The sequence below is a fragment of the Eptesicus fuscus genome, chromosome 21 (genome assembly GCF_027574615.1).
Source record: "Eptesicus fuscus isolate TK198812 chromosome 21, DD_ASM_mEF_20220401, whole genome shotgun sequence".
NCBI classification, from domain to species: Eukaryota; Metazoa; Chordata; class Mammalia; order Chiroptera; family Vespertilionidae; genus Eptesicus; species Eptesicus fuscus.
In genome coordinates, this window is record NC_072493.1 from 35,373,542 (window position 1) to 35,394,084 (window position 20,543).

General features: G+C 45.1%; 1 protein-coding gene across 1 annotated transcript in view; it reads right to left on the reverse strand.

Moving 5' to 3' along the window:
- Window positions 1–20,543, reverse strand: part of ZFP1 (ZFP1 zinc finger protein) — an 837,904-nt gene that overhangs the window by 658,244 nt on the left and 159,117 nt on the right. The window contains exon 8 of the mRNA XM_054710126.1: window positions 16,414–17,273. Within this exon, the coding sequence (XP_054566101.1) occupies window positions 16,414–17,273 (860 nt within the window). The remainder of the gene's footprint in view (window positions 1–16,413; window positions 17,274–20,543) is intronic.

The window sequence follows — 20,543 nt, forward strand, 5'->3', positions numbered from 1 at the left end:
GGCAGGCATAATCAGAACAGGAAAATCCATTGAAATACAGCAGCCAGAGAATGGGATTAGCTGCTTACTGGGTACAGATTTTACTTTAGAATGATGAAAATGCTGTAGAACTTAGGTAAATCTCAGCATTGTGAATGTCCTAAATGCCACCATATTGATTGACTTCATGTTACAAAAATTTCACCTCAATTTAAAAACAAAACAGGATAATGATTGGTCCCAGGATCCCGGGGAGAGTCAGAGAGCTAAGTTGGGCATCTCTGTGACCAGAAACAGTGGCCCAGATTCTGCTGCACAGCCCGTCTGGGGACTCCGGTCACTGCTGCAGGCGCAGGAATGCTGAGTGTACTTCAGCAGCCATGACACTGGCGCCACCTTCTGGCAATCCCACCTCTGCTGGGGCTCTGACACTGGCAGTCCAGTGCCCTTCGGAGCCACAACCACAGGTCCCTCAATGCCATGGCAAAGGACTCGCCGTTGGGGCCATCTCAGGGTTCGTGGGTGGAGGTGGCCATCCGCTGGTCCTACCTGAAAAGTCCGTGGCAACCTTGGGCACGTTAGCATAATGCCGTGGTTCTCCATGTCTGTCCGCTGACCAGTAGCATCGGCATCACCTGGGAACACGTGAGAAAAGCAAATTCTCAGCTGCCCCAAATCTAGCTTTGTCCCGGGGAAAAGGACGGCGAGGAGGGTTATCTGGGCTTTAACAAGATCTCAGCTACTTCAAACACAGGCTCTGGCTCAAGAACCACTGGCAGAGAGAGGTAAAGAGCTTGAGGCTAAAGTCAAACTACCTGAATTTGAGGCCACGCTCTGCCACTTGCTAACTGTCTGACGTTGGCCAGTTACTTAACACCAAGGGGGACCAGTTGTCTCAATTTGCCTGGAACTGTCCCAGTTTGAGCAGTCAAAGTCCCGCATGCTGGGAAACCCCTCCGTCCCAAGCAAACCAAGGCAGTTGGTCACCCTAAAACATCGCTCTGCCTCATGTTCTGTAAAACGAGGATGAGAAAATGAGTTAGTATATTAAAGTGTTTGGAACAGGGCCTGGTGAGACAACACTGATGAATGTTATCCATCAAAACGTCATTTGTTAACTAAGCACATTTTAAATAAGAACAGTGCTTAAAACTGTGCCTGGTGGATAGTAAATGCTCAGTAAGTCTTAACTATTCTCATTCTTCTTATAATCACCTATTAGCTAATATTATTTTATCACAATTGAGTCTGTCTCAAGCAACCGTCAGAGCAAACAACAGAACCATCCCAGCAACTCGAGCCAGCTCTGTGGAATCCTAAATACCAATACAGTCAACCCCACTAACGTTATTTTCTTCCTTCCCCAGAATCCATTCCTGGGTCACTTTGCCAGGTTTTTGCCAAATCTCACAGTTCTTCTGGAGATTCAATCCTCATCCCAGATTGGAAGTCAGGGGAGCCCTGGAGCCTGCAGGGACCTGACCTGTTATTTCAGTCTGGAGACAATGGAGGGAGGTGGGGCAGGGCACACCTGAGGAATGCTAGCTGCTGGCCATGGTCACACATGTGCAATGGGGGACAGGGCAGCCCAGGCCGAGCAAGGCCCTGTCACCTGCAGCACCTGGCTTCCCAGCTTCCCCAGGGCATTCGCATTCAGGGGGTCACTGGGGAGGCAGGAGGGTGGAAGCCCGCTCAGAGGATGCTATGGGCCTGGAAGTGGTGCCCATCCCGCCCACCCACAGCCATTGGCCACCCCTCATCCGTGCAGCACACTAACTACAAGGGAGGTTGGGAAACTCCAGCTAGATGTGTGCCCAGGAGGGAAGGGATGTGGGCTTGACAAAGAGCTGGTGAGTTTCTGCCACCAGGACCTTCAGAATGACCAAGAGGAGTCACTTTGGCCAGCAAGAGGGTAGCTCCGTGCGGGAGTGGGTAACTAAGTCCTCCACACCTTCCCACAGAGCCCCATTTGGATGGCCTCTGTTCTCCACTCTTTCCTGACTAGAGACCTAGCAAGGGTGTGAAGCCACCTGATGATGTCATTTTATAACCACTGATCAAGCTTTACGTTTGGTTTGCTCTCTCAGCCTTGTAGTTAGTTGCAGGTTGCAAAATCCCCTGGTTTTCTAACCATGCCTTGAGCTGAGAATTTGGACGGTGAACTTTATCTGTCCATTAAGCTGTGCAGTGCCATTAGCATAACACCCTGCCCAACAGCCCTTGACTTCAGGGTTATCTTTATCCTCTTCTATAGCAAGAGGCACCAGGCCCTCAAAGCCTTGACTTTGATGGGTGCTCTGTTTGGGGGCACAGGATTAACTGCCTCACCACGCAAGCCATGGGCTGCTGGCGTTCTGTCCCTTAATTCGAGCTGGATTTTCACTGTCTGACCACCTGCCAGCCTTACATCACCCCTCTCTCCCTCAGGGCTTCCTGCTCCATCCACTCCTCGTTCTATTTTTGTTTCAATCAAGGTTCTTACTTTTAAGCAACAGAAACAGATTCTGGAGACTCTACGCAGAAAAGGAATTTGTTGATGATACTGGTTAGTTCCCAGGAGACCCAGAACGTCGGAGGGTTAGATCTGAAAGTGACCTACTGCCTCTGCTGGGCACAGACACCACAGTCAGCCCACCAGTGAGGGGTGGAGGTCCAAGCACCTTTGAAAGCTGGGGTGTGGCTGCTGCTACTGCTGAGAGGTGCGTCTTCACATCAGCAGCTTTAATAGTTGGGCATGCGGGTCTGACTGGAGTGACCAAGTAATGTGCCCAGGCCCTAGCTGCAAGGGAGGCTGGGCAAGGGAGACAGAAAGGGGCATTTTTAGCTTTTTTTCATGGGAGGCAGGTTCTGTCTCAAAGCTGGGGATTCCTCTAACACAGGAGGGGCCTCAGCTGTGGAGTGGCCAAAGGAATGATTCATGTTTACTGCAAGAAGCCACCTGGTGTGCAGCCAGTACTCTAGCCTACAATGCTGACCTGGCCAGCCCCATGCTCTCACCAGGGGCCTCCCCAGCCACTGGGCTCTGTGCAGGATACAGCAGGTAACGAGCAGCCCTGTGCAATGGCAGCATGGCCTGGAGGCGCCAACAGAACCACGCTCTGCTTGTAGCTGCGTATCTTTGAGTATCTAAATCCTCTAACTTCTAGAAACACTGCAGTGGTTGCGAGGCAGGGGACTGACATCCTATTGGCCTCCTAAGTTGCTCTGTACGTGAGACCCTGGATGCCCACAGTAGCCTTTCTATAGATAGGAGTACTATTAGCATCTACCCTGCGAGGTTGCTGTGAGGATTTCATGAGATGATGGATGTAAACTCTCTAGCACAATGCCTAGGAACAGCGGTCACCAACCTTTCTGATCTCACGAACCACCAGTTGGCGAATGCTGCCCAGGAAGATGCCACCATACACTTGGACATGGTTTGCCATTGATGGTGAACTTCCCAGACACTCCACCAGCCCCTTGTGATAACCGGCCTTGATTGACAACCTGGTGGCCAGGGATGATTTTTCCCATTTGACCCAAAGGTTGGTCTCATGATAGATGCCTCTCGAGTATTTCTAGTTTTAGGGGGTAGTGATGATATACAGCCCAAAGGGAACAGCAAGCTTATCTTAATGCTGGGCCTTCTGACCTTGGGCGTAGCAGGCTTTTGTAAGTGCCATGCGCTGCTGTCCTGTGTGGTGGACATGGATTTGACTTTCTGTCCCTCTGGACGTTGCAAATGTGAAAGTGCCCACAAGTATGAAGATAGGCAAAAAGGACAGACAGAAAGGCAGACCACAGGGACGTGCAGGTGTTTACCTTGGTGCACGGGTTCTTGAGCGGATGAATCCTGGTCACGGAAGGAAGATGGGGGCCACGGGTGGGAACGCCGCATTGCCAGCTTTCTCCCAACTACTCAGATGGTCAGTGCCTCAGGGCATTGTTGCCAGTCTCCGCACCACAGCAAGCGGGGGCTCCTGGTGACTGTGTTGCAGGAAGTCTTGAGAACGGAACAAGGGGAAGGCTCCCATTCATGACTGTCTTGCCAGCCAAAGGGGGCCCTGGATGATGGCCACAGATTCAGGCAGAAAGGGGTGGGTTCCAGGCGGGGCCTCAAAGTCACAGGTGACACCCTGGGGTCTGATCCAAATCCACAAACAAAGCCCAGAATGGATTGAATGGAACTCCATTTACATATTCAGCAGACATCACCTGAGCACCTGCCTACTAGTGCCAGGCCCTGCGTGGGCCGTGGGCCGTGGGGACCCAGCAGGAAGCAGGATTCCCCTCCATCGTCCTCCATCTCTAGGGTAGTAAACACAGAAGGAGCCCAGAAATGAGACAACCTTCCCATGCCTGGTGCACAGATGGCTTCGTTGCTTGACTTCTCAGCGCCCCCATCCCCTGAAATGGGTTCAGTTAACTCTCGACTTCCCACTAAGAGAGGGCAGTGGGGTGTCCGCTCCCCAGCCCAGGCTGGCTGCTCACTTGGTTCTCACTCGGAGCATTCAGGCCATTTCAGATGCAGCCGGCCCAGGGGCTTAGCCCAGAGATAGCTGTGGGGTGTGGACATGACAATGGGGCAGGCAGACAGGCAGGGGTAAAATACCAAAGAATTAACTCCCACCAAGGCTGGTGTCTCCTCAGAGGACACGAGGATCACAGACATTCCCCCTCCTGCCTTATGACGGTAACACCCCCAAACTCCAGGGCCTGGGAGATGGGGTTGATACCAAGGGTGGGGTTTCATCTCAGCGCCATGATTCTCTGAGGATGAAGATGGTCCCTCTGGAGCCTGAGCCCAAGCCTGGGTAGGAGGACCCAGGTCCATAGGAGGCCAGGCTGGGCTGCCCATTACTGCACCGCCCACCTCAGGGCTGAGGGGCAGGGAAGGACCAGCCCAGGAGGCAAGCAGGAGCCCATGTGCTCTTGGCCCTTCCTCCTGCACCCCTCCCTCCATCCCTCCCTCCTCTCACACTCTGCCCACTCTCTCCTTTTTAAAAAAAAAAAATTTTATTGATTTTTTACAGAGAGGAAGGGAGAGGGACAGAGTCAGAAACATCGATGAGAGAGAAACATCGATCAGCTGCCTCCAGCACACCCCCCTCACCCCCCCGCTGGGGACGTGCCCGCAACCAAGGTACATGCCCTTGACCAGAATTGAACCTGGGACCCTTCAGTCCGCAGGCCCGATGCTCTATCCACTGAGCCAAACCGGTTTTGGCTCTGCCCACTCTCTTGCTCTCTTCAGATTCAGATATGGCTCAGAAGCCTGCAGCCCGCCCAGTCTGGCCCGGCCAGAAGAGGCAGCAGGACATAGCCATGTCCTGGTGAGTCTGTCTGCTGGAGAAGAAGGCTTGTTTGGGGCGCTGGGTTCCCAAACAAGGGATGGAACAAGGACCCCAGCTCAGGCTGCGTCCTACTCACTGTGGCACCTGAGGAGGCCCTTCCTCCCCGGCCTCAGGTGCGGTCTGGGCTGAGGGAGTCGACCCGGCTCATTCCCAGACCCCTTCTCACTGACGTCACCAGCCAGCATCCTGCCGGCAGACCAGGGTGCCCCTCCTCCCAGGGTAGCCTCGCTGTGAGGCCCTGGGGGGCTTTTCTAGGTTTAGGTGTTGGAGAAATAACAAATAAGAACCTTTCTGGATGAAATCTTGGCCGTAAACTTGGGAAGCTTAAAGAAATCTTCAAGAAACCTTTCAATATTTTCAGAACAGAGGTCACCAACCTCTGCCTGCCCAATGTGCCACTTTCCCAGGCATAAGGAGGGTATGTGTGCACACGCTGGCCCCTGTGGCTGGGCATCTGTGCTGGCTGCGCTGAGCTCCGGGCCCTTTGGTGGGCAATTGGGTGCTTCCGTCTGGTAGGCGGGGAGGCGGAGGCAGTGGGCAGGTGGTTGCTCTTAGGAACAGTATCCTAAGAGGGTTAGGATTAGGGTTAGGGCTAGGGCTAGTGTTAGGGTTCAGGTTAGGGTTAAGTTTAGCTTTAGGGTTAAGGCTAGGGTTAGGGCTAGAGTAAGGGTTACGGTTAGGGTTAGGTCTAGGTCTAGTTTTAGGGTTAGGGTTAGAATTAGGGTTAGGGATAAAGTTAGGTTTAGGGTTAGGGTTAGGATTAGGGCTAGGTTTCGGGCTAAGTTTAATGTTAGGGTCAGGGCTATGGTTATGGTTAGGGCTAGGGTTAGGGTTAGGTTTAGGGTTAAGGTTAAGGCTAGGTTTAGGGCTAAAGTTAGAGCTGGTATATATGGAAAAACGCTGTATAAACACATGGAATTCACACTGAGGTAGCTTGTAACACTGGACAAAACTGAAAAAAGCTGGTATATATGTAAAAAGGCTGTAGAAACACGTGAAATTCACAATGAATGAGTCTGAATCACTGTAAAAAAAAAATCCAACACTGAGAATTCAGAATGATAGGCTAAGGAAAGGATTAGGATTAGGGCTGTGGTTAGGGTTAGGGTTAGGGTTCGGGCTAGGGTTAGGACTAGGGCTAGGGTTAGGGATAGGTTTAGGGTTAGGGCTAGGGCTCAGGTTAGGGTTAGGGCTAGAGCTAGGGCTTGGATTAGGGTTAGGGTTAGGGTTAGGGCTAGGGTTAGGGTTAGGGTTAAGGCTAAGGCTAGGGTTAGGATTAGGCTTAAGGCTAAAGCTAGGGTTAGGATTAGGGTTAGGGTTAGGGTTAAGGCTATGCCTAAAGCTAGGGCTAGGGTTAGGATTAGGTTAGGGCTAGGGTTAGGGTTAGGTCTAGGGTTCGGGTTAGTGTTAAGGTTAAGGCTAGGTTTAGGGGTGTGGTTAGGGTTAGAGTTAGGGTTAGGGTTAGGTTAAGGGTTAAGGCTAGGGTTAGGATTAGGGTTATGGTTAAAGTTAAGTTTAAGGTTAGGGTTAGGGTTAGTGCTAGGGTTACATTTAGGGCTAGAGTTAGGTTTAGGGTGATGTTGTATAAGCATTTGGAATACACAATGATTTAGCTTGAATCACTGGAAAATAGTGAATCAAACTCTGAAAATTCACAATGATAACCAGGGTAATATCTAAGAACATGCTTGAAACACTAGGAATACATTAACAAAGAGCCTTAGTATCTCGAGGACATTGTTTAATGACAGGGAAATTGTGTTCAAAAATCAGAGAACCGAGTTGGATACTGTTTACATTTATATTTCAGTGCCAATGAGCTGGTGTTTTTGAAAGAAGTTTGGTTAAGCATTTAAACCAGAAGTGCTGACGTCATCAATGGCGAGGGGCCACGTGGACAGGCTGAAGTACTCAAGTGGTTAATGGTTTGGGGCCAGGGGACCTGCTAGGAGTGCTGACATCATCAAGGTTAGGACTAGGGTTAGGGTTAGGGTTAGGGTTAGGGTTAGGGCTAGGTTTAGGATTAGGGTTAGGGTTAAAGTTACGTTTAGGGTATGGTTAAGGTTAAGGTTAAGGTTATGGTGTATAAACATTTGGAATACACAATAAATGAGCTTTAATCACTGGACAAAAGTGAATGTAACACTGAGAATTCACAACGATAGACTAGGGAAATATTTAGGTATGTGCTTCATACACTAGGAATACATGTTCAAATAGATATAATATCTGAATGACACACTTTTGTCACTTGGAAATCGTGTTCAAAGAGCTGAGGAGTGCAATATTGTTCACATTTATTATTCCTGTCAAAATGAGTTGGCGTTTTTGGAAGAATGTTGGTGAAACACTTAAAAATTCATTTTCATAGAGCTATATAACAGTATGAAAGTATTCAAAACTCTAAGAAATAAAAAATGATAGTTAGGCTAGTGTTCAAAGTAGTAATAATGTACCTTTAAAGAGCTGGTATGATTCCTGTATTAAAATGTTAAAACTCCGAGCTCAAAATAACAGACCAGGGGAATGTGTAAGTGTTTCTAAAACACTTGGAATAAGTTGTAGAACCTTAACATCTCTACTGCATGTTAAAATACTGAGAATTTGTATTCAAAGCACTGTGAAAGGTAGGATAGTCTTCAAAATGGTATTAGTTCATATTTAAGGAGCTTGTATATATGTCAAAACGCTGCTTAAACACTTGAAGCAGCCCTCCATCCTGTAACCCCGATTTTTCATCTCACTCCTGTCCTTTCCCCTCTTGCTAACTCAGCTTGCACTCCTCAGGAGGAAAAGCAGTTAACCAAGATAGGAGCCTCCAAAAGGGAAATGCTTTCTAAGCATTTTTAAGACTATCATAAAGAAAATAAAATACATTATTGTATTTAGTGATACCATAAATTTATATCATCTGTACGATGAATTATCAGTACATATACCAATGTTGTCTTTTATGAAACAAAGCAATGTAGATGTTACACATATTACTAACTGCACATCAAAAATAAAGATGTGAAAAATTCATTTATACATATAACAATGCAATAACAAAGAAGCAACAATATGATTGTCTCATGGCAGCCTGGCCTATACATGAACAAATAAAAATTTTTTGTAGCATACAGTATTAACACATTAAGTCCCAGTCAATCACTGGTGACTGACACTATACTTTCTGTCTGGAAGACAAAACAGGCTGGGCGCTTAACGCATTAAGAGTCATATTTATAATACAGTATTGGAAATATGACATTATTTTAAAGTCTACTTATCTGTGGTCATAGGCTGATAGTTTCTCCACATATAAGAAGAACTATACAATAATATACTTCTTCGAAAAAGTTACAAAACTGAATTTTATAATATATGTCAGTAACATGTCTATGTAAGGATAGGTTATCCACTTTAAGTCTTAAACACTATCTTTTACATGATACATACTTAGGTGGTAATGATACAAAAATGTGTCCTGATTTCTGGTCAAGATAGAATAATTAAACACTGCTTGCTTTCTCCCAAAACCACATCAAAATTATAAACTACAGATCAACCATCATTGAGAACCACCTGAAGACTAGCTGAGAAGTTTCTAACAATATAAAAATGGAAGACAGGAGAACCAAGATGGCAGTGTAGGTAAACACCTGTACCCACCATCTCCCACAATCACATAAAAATTACAACTAAATTGCAGAACAACTATCATTCAGAACCGCCTGAAAGCTGACTGAATGGAAGTGCTACAACTAGAGCAGTAAAGTACATTGAGACTCGTGGGGGCTGGGGGGTGTGTGTGAGGCCATTGACTGGCTGGCCTGACACCCATTGAGTACCAATTTTGTAATTAAGAGGGAGATCATCTCTGCAGAGGCTGCCTGTGAGGAGCAAGGGGTCCCAGCCCCACAGCCCAGGTTTCTAGAGCTGGGGAAGAGAAGTCTCTGCAACTACAGGCTGTAAAAACCAGCAGGGATTGTGGCTGAGTGACAACAGAGGCTGCTGGATACCCAGGGTTTCCATTCAATGGGCCCAAGTATGAATGTACTTGGACTCCCAGGGCTGAGAGGATTTGGGGATCTAGACACATACGGGGAAGAACTGGATTGTCTGGCACCAGGGCAGGAAATGGAGGTGTTCAGAGGTGCTGGAAGCCAATTCCAGGATGTCAGCAGGGCTGAATCATCTGGGATGGCTAAAAAGCATCTCCCCCAAACCTGAATAGGATAATCATTTGCTGCCAGAGAGCTCAGGGCATCTTAATCTGCATGTTATTGCCTCCTATTGGCCAAACACCTGAACAGCTGTAGGCTATTCCCTAATCTGACAATGCTTCTGTAAACCCTACCCTTTGAAACCCTACCCTTTGACGTGTATTATCCCCACCTTGCCTTAGGACAAATTGTGTTAATAAAAAGCATGGGATCCTGAGTCAAGGGGTAGTCTTTAGCTCCTTTAGCTGAAGCTCCTCTGACCCCCAATGCCTTTCAAAATTATCTTTTGTCTTTGGACTCTTTAATCATCTATGCACAGCCTTTCTCCAGATTGCTGCACCCCTTTGTAATGCTGGGACAAGAACCCCGGCACAGAGGGGTCATTGTTCCTGTGCTGGGACCTTCCCTGTTGCAGGGCTGACTGGTAGCCATATCTGAGTCTCCATCAGCCTGGAGTACACTATATGCTCTGCCCTGGGGATTACCTGAGACCCCCATCCCATCCATTTTGCAGCCCTACCCAAGCTGATTACAGCAGCTTTTCCATATGAATGTCCTATCTCAGGCTTCAGACTCTACTAAAATCTCCCAAACAAGCTGCAGCTGGTGACAGCATGCCCCAAACCTATAAAAGGCCCAAGAACTGGCACTAGCACCAGCACCAGCCTGCCTTACTTCACAGCTGGGCCTTGCCTGGGCACCTCCAACCCCAATACAAATAGCAAATAGTAGCCATGTACAGATCCCTCTAGCTCCTGTCAGGTGTCTCCAGGTAGTGACTGACTTTGCACCTTCCTGGAGGCCTTAGGCCAGTGGACAGATTCAGAGCATAGCAGATTACAACTCTGCACATCCATAAATGACACACTCAAGGGGCAGACCTAGTGAGCACCAAAACCCCACTGAAGCAATTCCTGCTCCATAGGGATGTTTCCTACAGAGAAACTCTCCTACTGTAGTCACAACTTGTCCTCACAGCCAATTGGCTTGGTGGCCAACTCCTCCCAGTGATGCCAACAGCAATCAAGGCTAAACTACAAAACTGTGTACACAGATCACACAGGGGTGCACCTAAAGTGCCCAGCTCAGATGATTGGGGAGGCTAAGCTACTGGGCCCTATAGGACACCTACTACATAAGGCAACTCTACTAATTCCAGGAGACATAGAAACAGGGAAGGAGCTAAAATGCAGAGACAAAAATAAATTACAAATGAAAGAAATGGAAGCAAGCAAACTACTTGATACAGAGTTCAAAACAATGTTTATAAGGTAACTCAGGATCTTCATGAGACTCTCAAGGATCTTAATGAGAATGTCAAAGACATGAAAAAGGACTAGTCAAGTCAGCTGCAACCCCAGGCCATCTTTCATGAAAAAAAAAAAAAAATCCAGCATGACTCAGGCTAGAACCAAAAAGATCTCAGTATTGTGAACATGCTACTTGGAAGCAGAAAAACACTTAAACTGGATTATACAACGATGCAATCCACTGAGTATCACTGCTTCCCAATCACAGCAGAGAATGCTGTGAGAAATGGATATATTACATTCTTTTTTTACAACTAAGTCTTCAAAACCCCATGTGTATTTTACACTTAACACTATTTTAATTTGAAATAGCCACATTTCAAGTTCTTAATAGTTTAAATTCTAGTGGTCAACATGTTGCTAGCAACTATCTTATTTTTAGGATATATTTTATTGATTTAGAGAGGAAGAGGAGAGAGGAAGAGAAAAACATTGAAGTGAGAAACATTCACTGGTCACTTACTGTATGCACCCAACCAAGGATCAAACCCACAACCTATGTATGTGCCCTGACTGGAACTAGAACCTGCAATCTTTTGGGATATGAGAAGATGCTCCAACGAATTGAGCCACCCAGTCAGAGTGCTAGGAACTACCTTATGACATAATGCAGATCTATTTCATTAATCTCCACATTTAGTGGTAACTGCTTTTACTCATTCTTTAAATATATGAAGTACTATGAGATAGTCACTATTAACAGATATAGCAATAGGTTAACTAACTAAAATCTGGACCCTCATTCTTAATTTCCCCAATACATTAGAGCATGTTTAACCCCAGTGTTTAGAGCTTTGTCAACAACCACAAGTTCTGAGATATAGGCATTTTAAAAAATAATTCATTTAAAAATTACTCACGTCGAAGCAAAACAGCCAGTGCTTCCGATTAACCCAGCAAATCTTCCTTTGAGCGACCCTGGTGATAGCGGGTTTTTACAGAGACAGTTCTCAGTGTGCGAAACTCTTTAAGATTTAGAAGTTCCTGAAAGCATCAAAAGAAACAGAAGACGAGAGAAACCAAGATGGCGGCATAGGTAAACACCTAAACTGCTGCCTTGCACAACAATTTCAAAACTACAACTAGAAGACAAAACATCTATCACCCAGAACCATGGGAAAGCTGGCTGAGTGGAAGTTCTACAACTAGAAGGAAAGAGAAAAGAGCATTGAGATGTGCACAAGCGCTGAAAAGCTGAGGTACAGAGGCGCGCGAATCGGGCTGGCAGCGGGCAACTGGGTGCGCTGATTTTTTCAACCTGAAGGGAGACCAGCTCCTGATTACTCTGAACTCTAGTTTCTGGGGAGATGCTGGAGACCCAAACTCTTACGGGGAGAAGCTGGACTGTCTGCCATCGGGTTGGAAAGGGAAGGTGGCTTGCTTGCAGAGAATCATTGTTTACTGCGCTGGGGCGCGAGACACAGAGATGGCTGACTGGCAGCCATCACTGTTTGCCACGCCCTATCCTAGTGACTCCCTGAGACCCCGCCCCACACAATCTACAAACACACCCAAGCTTCACACAGCAGCTTTTGCATATAAATGGCTTGCCCTATGGCAGCTTAACCTAACAAACTGCAGCTCTGGTCAGACAGCTCCAAAACCTCCAAATCCCAAGCAAAGAGGAGAAAACTGTAGTTCTCGCTGTAGCTCCTGCTGGGTGGCTCCAGACAGTAGCTGACCTGCATCCCATTGGAGATCCAGAAGCCAATGTACCTAGTGGTCAGTGTGAGACAATACCAGATTTCAACTCCTCACATCCATAAGTGACACATTCAAGAGGCAGACTCAGTGAGAACCAAAGCCCCACTGAAACAAGTCCTGCCCCATAAGCATGTCTCCAGCACAGCAGTTCTTCCATTATAGACACAGCAGGTCCTCACAGCCAGTTGGCCTGGAGGTCAATTCCTACCAGTGTACCAACAGCAATCAAGGCTTAACTACACCAAGACTTTGCACTCAGCCCACAAAGGGGTGACCAAGAGCATCCATATCAGGTGATTGGGGAGGCTGAGCCACTGGCCCCTATAGGTCACCTACCACACAAAGCCACTCCATCAACACAGAGAAGCAGCCAAAATGCGAAGACAAAGAAACATGTCACGAATGAAAGAAATGGAGGAAAGTAAACTACTGGACATAGAGTTCAAAACCACATTTATAAGGTTACTCAAGAATCTTCTAAAAACCACTGAAAAACTTGATGAGACCTTCGAGGAAATTAGTGAGACCTTCAAGGACCTTAATGAGAATGCCAAAAGAAATGGAAAAGGACCAGTCAGAAATTAAGCATACACTGTCTGAAACAAAGAACATACAGAAATTCAACTGTAGATCATAGGACCCCAAGAATCAAACCAAAGATCTGAAATATGAGGAAACAAAAAACACCCAACCAGAAAAACAAAAAGAAAGAATCCAAAAATATGAAGATAGTGTAAGGAGCCTCTGGGACAACTTCAAGCATACCAACATCAGAATTATTGGGGTGCCAGAAGAAGAGAGAGAGCAAAATATTGAAAACCTATTAGAAGAAATAATGACAGAAAACTTTCCCTACCTGGTGAAAGAAATAGACTTACAAGTCCAGGAAGCATACAGAACCCCAAACAAGAGGAATCCAAAGAGGACCACACCAAGACACATCATAATTAAAATGCCAAGGGCAAAAGACAGGAGAGAATTTGAAAGCAGCAAGAGAAAAACAGTTACCTACAAGGGAGTACCCATACAACTGTCAGCTGATTTCTCAACAGAAACTATGCATGCCAGATGGGAGTGGCAAGAAATATTCAAAGTGATGAACAGCAAGAACCTACAACCAAGATTACTCTACTCAGCAAAGCTATCATTCAGAATTGAAGGTCAGATAAAGAGCTTCACAGACAAGAAAAAGCTAAAGGAGTTCATCACCACCAAACCAGGATTATATGAAATACTGAAGGGTATTCTTTAAGAAGAGGAAGAAGAAGAAAAAGGTAAAGATAAAAATTATTAACAACAAAATGACAACAAATACATACCTACCAACAAGTGAATCTAAAAATCAAGTGAATAAAAAAATCTGATGAACAGAATGGACTGATTAATATAATAGAATCAGGGACATAGAAAGGGAGTTGACGGGCAATTCTCAGGGGGAAGAGGTTTTGAGGGGAGCGGGAAGAGATTGGACAAAAATCTTACACCTATGGATGAAGACAGTGGTGGGGGGTAAGGGCATGGGGTGGGGTGGGGAATCAGGTGGAGGGAAGCTATGGGGGAAAAAAGAGAAACACCTGTAATAATCTGAAAAATAAAGATTTATTTTTTTAAAAATTACTCACATCACACTGATTATAACATTACATAATTTTACCTTTAAAGGAACATTATAGAAAATTTTAGACATAGAAGTAGAGAAAATAGAAAAAATATACACAATAGCCATTTATCCAAGTATCTTACCACCTTTTACAATTTTTTTATTTATAGATTTCAGAGAGAGAGAAGGGAGTTGGAGGGAGGGAGAGAGAGAAACATTGATTTGTTGTTCCACTTATTTATGCATTCATTGGTTGCTTCTTGTATGTGTCCTGACTGGGGAACAAATCTGCAACCTTGGCATATTGGGACAATACTCTAACAATCTGAGCTACCCAGCAGGGCTGACCACCATTTTAACAAACTTGTTATCCATCTTCTTTCTCATGAGTATTTTAAAGAAAATTACAAACATCATATCATCTTGCCTGTATCCACTTCAGACATTTTTACATAAACATGTTATAATCCTATCTAATAAAAGAGTAATATGCAAATCAACCATCACTCTGCTACACCCACAAGCCACGCCCACCAGCCAATCAAGAACAAATATGCAAATAAACCCAACCAAGATGGCTACAGCCACAGAGAGCAGGAGGGAGGCTTGGGTTTCCCAGGCAATGGAGGAAAACCACCTAGGCCTCCACTCAAGGCTACAAAGTTTCAATGATAGAAGATACATAAATCTCAACAGAAATGGCTGCCACCACAGAGCAAGCAGAAGGCTTGGCTCCGCTCCAGGCTACAAAGTTTCAATTGTAGAAGATAAATAAACCCCAGATACCAGGGCCTCTGCTTGGGTCACCAGGGGGTGTGGCCGGCCAGCAAACCACCACAGGCCCAGGCCGCCCCATGCCCCAAGGGAACCCCCACCCTGATCTGGGACATCCTTCAAGGAAAACCAGCTGGCCCCCACCCGTGCACCAGGCCTCTATCCTATCTAATAAAAGAGTAATATGCAGATTGACCATCACTTCAACACACAAGATGGCTGCCCCCATGTGGTCAAAGATCCTGCCCCCATGTGGACACAAGATGGCCACCACAAGATGGACAGCAGGGGAGGGCAGTTGGGAGGGACCAGGCCTGCAAGGGAGGGCAGTTGTGGGCGATCAAGCCAGCAGGGGAGGGCAGGTGAGAGGGACCAGGCCTGCAAGGGAGGGCAGTTGGGGGCGATCAAGCCTGTAGGGGAGGGAAGTTAAGAGTGACCAAGCCGGCAGAGGGAAGTTGGGGGCGACCAGGCCTGCAGGGAAGGGCAGTTGGGAGGGACCCAGGCCTGCAGGAGAGGGCAGTTAGGGGCGACCAGGCCTGCAGGGGAGGGCAGTTAGGGGTGACCAGGCCTGCAGGGGAGGGCAGTTAAGGGCAAATAGGCTGGCAGGGAAGCAGTTAAGCATCATTCAGGCTGGCAGGGGAGTGGTGATCAGGCTGGCAGGCAGAAGCGGTTAGGGGCAATCAGGAAGGGAGGTAGGCGAGCAGTTGGGAGCCAGCAGTCCTGGATTGTGAGAGGGATGTCCGACTGCCCGTTTAGGCCTGATCCTACCGGGATCAGGCCTAAACGGGCAGTCGGATATCCCTCAAGGCGTTCCAGATTGGAGAGGGTGCAGGCTGGGCTGAGGGACAGCCCCCCCCCCGTGCACGAATTTTGTGCACCGGGCCTCTAGTCACTTAATAAAAACATAATTTCTTAACGTTATTTATATTTGATTCATACACCTCTGAGGATTTAATATCTATGAGTTTCACTTCCACTTTTTCAGTGCCTATTTATTGGTCGAGAGGCCAGGTAAATCCCTCTTGTAGAATTACCCATATTTTATATTTAATTGCTTTTAAAATGTGTTCTATTCCCTGAATTTGTCTTGTTTTTGATGAGGTTAAAATTGATCAGTGGGTTCACATGTTGTCAAGCTGACCTTTTCACAATCAAGTTCCTAGAAATCTTTCATCTAATGTTTTTAACCTCTAATCCTGCCTAGTCCCATTAACTTCATGTGTTGCAAAATACTCTACTGAAAAACATTACTTTATCAATTTCTTTTCCACATTCAATCCTTTAAGAGAATTTCATTCTAGAATCAATTTCCTCAAGTTTAACATAATTTAAATGGTGATGAATGTCTTCTTCATGTTCATGAACACATTCTTCCTTTAAAATAAAACCTCTTAAGTTAGTTGTAAGAATGAAGTAAAAGGGATCTCTACATTTAAAAACTTTTCCAATGCTCCTTAACACAAAATTCACAATGGAAAGCTTTCTCACAACTATTTAGTTACATTATGAATTCGCTGATGGTAAGTAAGGTGTGAGTGTTGTCTAAATGCCTTCTTACATTCCTTACAATTGTATGGTTTCTCTCCAGAATGAATTCTCTGATGCTGAATAAGTGATGAATGAAGTCTAAAGGCCTTCCCACATTCCTTACATTCATAGGGTTTCTCACCGGTATGAATACTCTGGTGTTGAGTAAGTTGTGAGAGCAATCTAAATGTCTTCTCACATTCCTTACATTTATAAGGTTTCTCACCAAAATGAATACTCTGATGTTGAGTAAGTTGGGAAAACAGTCTAAATGCTTTCCCACATTCCTTACAATCATAGGGCTTCTCTCCAATGTGAATACCCTGATGTGAAATAAGTTCTGAATAACGACGAAAGAACTTCTGACATTCTTTACATTCATAAGGTTTCTCACCAGTATGAATTCTCTGATGGAGAGTCAGATGATAGCCACGACTAAAGGTCTTCCCACAGTCCTTACAATCATAGGGTTTCTCACCAGTATGAATTCTCTGATGGAGAGTAAGTTGTTGCCTCACTCTGAAGGCTTTTCCACAATCCTTACATTCATAGGGTTTTTCACCAGTATGAAGTTTGTGATGTATTCTAAGGCCTGTACTACACAGAAAAGCCTGGCCACATTCCTTACATTCATAGCACTTCTCAGCAATATTAAGTCTTTGATGGCGAGTAAGGTGTGCATACTGTCTGAAGGTCTTCCCACATTCCTTACATTCATAGGGCTTCTCACCAGTATGAATTCTTTGATGAAGATTAAGTTGTCCTCGCACTCTAAAGGACTTCCCACATTCTTTACATTCATAGGGCTTCTCACCAATATGAATTCTCTGATGTACTCGAAGATCTGCACTACATGTGAAGATCTTTCCACATTTTTTACATTCAAGAAGTTTGTCAGGAGTATGAATTCTCTGGTGTCGACTAAGGTGGGCACACTGTCTAAAGGCTTTACCACAATCTTTACATTCATAGGGCTTCTCACCAGTGTGAATTCTCTCATGGAAAGTAAGTTGTTGGCGTACTCTAAAAGCCTTTCCACACTCCCCACATTCATAGGGTTTCTCTCTATTAGGAATTCTCTGATATAAAGTAAGAGATTTGAGTTTTCTGTAAGTGGGCCTTTTTTCAGAGGTGTTTTTTTTCACTTGCCTGGAATATCCCTTTTGAGGACCTTTTTGTCTCTCAAACTTTTTATATTCACTTTTTTTTCTGAAAAAGCAGTCTTCTATGCTACAACTTCTAATGTTTTCCATTATCTCCCATTGAGATAAATTCATTTCATAAATGTCCTTTTGAGGTAACTTTTTGGATTCCAAATCTGAAAAAAAAAAAAAGAAGAAGATAAATGCACGCTATTTCCTTATTCTAAAAAAAACCCCCACACAAACAAATAGGCAAACAAAAACTTTAAAATAGGGAAAAAAAGAAAAAAGAAAGAAAAGAAAGCCACTGAAGTAAATGGGCTAGAAAACTCTAAAATAATCATGTAATTTGAAGAAAGTTAGGGGGAATAAAAAATACTGGTAAGATCAGATTATTTGGATGCAGATCAAAGTTTGAGAATCTCTACTTGAAGTTTTCAGTTATTACTTTTTCAATTAGAATAAAGTATAAACATCTTACCATGAATAACATGGCCTGTTTACCATAAAATATTTCAAAACACTGACTGTCCCCTTTGCTCCCTAAGTCCTATGTCATGATCTTTCAATTTCCTAGAGATTTCTACTGGCCATTAAAATTCCTCCAAATGCTGATGTAGGTTCTTCACATGGTTGAATTCCTTTCATGTTAAATCAGAAAAATTACCCGTTGACTTCATCTAATTTATAACCTTTCTTTTCTGTCTTAGTAACTTGTTTCATGCTTAACACTTCTTCAATTTTGTTGTTATATATTCATGAATTTTCCTAGTATTTATTCTCTTTATTTTTTTACTTTAAACCTTCCCAAAGGCAGAAATAATCTCTCAATTATCATTGACTAACAAATCCATAGGACATAGTAATTGTCTATTTAGTTCCCATAATTAGCTAAAAGTATTGCATATATTGCCTCCCTTCAATCTTGTAGTTTACTACACTGATTAAATATTCTTTTTCATCATTTCCTATAGCGATGGGAAACAAAAGCACATGTAAGCTATCTCAATACTATCTAATAAAAGAGTAATATGCAAATTAACCATCACTTTGCTACACCCACAAGCCATGACAAGCCAAGCCCACCAGCCAATCAGGAGAAAATATGCAAATAAACCCAACCAAGATGGCTACGGCCACAGAGAGACCAGGAGGGAGGCTTGGGTTTCCCCGGCGATGGAGGAAGCCAAGCTTTCTGCACACCTTGCCCAGCCCAGCCCTCCGCTTAAGGCCACAAAGTTTTAATTATAGAAGATACATAAATCCCAACAGAAATGGTTGCCGCCACGGAGCAAGCAGAAGGCTTAGCTCCACTCCAGGCTACAAAGTTTCAATTGTAGAAGATAAATAAACTCCAGAAACCAGGGCCTCCGCTTGGGTCACCAGGGGGTGTGGCCGGCCGGTAAACCACCACAGGCCCCTCGCCCAGGCTGCCCCATGCCCCAAGGGAACCCCCACCCTGATCCGGGACATCCTTCAGGGCAAACCAGCCGGCCCCCACCCATGCACCAGGCCTTTATCCTATCTAATAAAAGAGTAATATGCAGATTGACTGTCACTCAACACACAAGATGGCTGCCCCCATGTGGTCAAAGATCCTGCCCCCATGTGGACACAAGATGGCCACCACAAGATGGACAGCAGGGGAGGGCAGTTGGGAGGAACCAGGCCTGCAAGGGAGGGCAGTTGGGGGCGATCAAGCCTGCAGGGGAGGGCAGTTAGGGGTGACCAAGCCAGCAGAGGAGGGAAGATGGGGGCAACCAGGCCTGCAGGGAAGGGCAGTTGGGAGGGACCCAGGCCTGCAGGGGAGGGCAGTTGGGAGGGACCCAGGCCTGCAGGGAAGGGCAGTTGGGAGAGACCCAGGCCTGCAGGGGAGGGCAGTTAGGGGCAAACAGGCTGGCAGGGGAGCAGGTAGGCACCAATCAGGCTGGCAGGGGAGTTGTTAGGGGGTGATCAGGCTGGCAGGCAGAAGTGGTTAGGGGCAATCAGGAAGGCAGGTAGGCGAGCATTTGGGATCCAGCAGTCCTGGATTGTGAGAGGGATGTCCGACTGCCCGTTTAGGCCCGATCCCTGTACGATCGGGCCTAAAGGGGCAGTTGGACATCCCTCGAGGGGTCCCAGATTGGATAGGGTGCAGGCTGGGCTGAGAGACACCCCCCTCCCCGTGCATGAATTTCGTGCACTGGGCCTCTAGACAAACATATAAATGGAAAATGGTGATTTCTTTATATGTGATTATCCTTTCAACTACCTGTCTACTTTCACTTTCAGATATCTCAACTGTAGATCATTTTCTACTTTGCATAGTCATGAATAAACTTTCTCCTGCTTTCACAACCAAGGTAATGAGAGGTTCTACTTATCTTCATTTGAATTTCTATAACTAGGTACAACTGTTACAAAGTTTCTCAAAATTTTTTCAATAAAGAGTTCAATACTTTTTTTTAAAAAGGTATTTTTAAAAATGCATAATACAGCAACATTATTTTTAATTTGCTCAAACTGGAAAGAAGTGTTCATCAACAGAAGAATTGCTAAGTAAATTATGACAAATTGATACAACACAATACTGTATACCAATGAAAATGAATAATCTACAAGTGCACACAACATAATTCAATATCACAAACATAATAGTGATTAAACAAAACCAGACATAAAAGAATATATACTGTGTGGCTGCATTTTCATAAAGCCAGAAAATAGTAAAACTAATTTATGGAGTTGTTATAAGTCAGGATAGTGGCTAACTTTGGTGGGAAGGAATGACTAGGAGTTAGGAGGAAGCTACTGATTTTCTGTATCTGATCATATGAATGTGATCACTTTGTAAAAATTCAGTGAGTTGAATGCTTACGATTTCTGTATTTTTGTATGCATTTCCATTTCCATAAGTTTATTTTAAAAGGATATACTAAAAATATATTAAAAGGTAAAAATGATTTAAATCATGTAGATGAAAT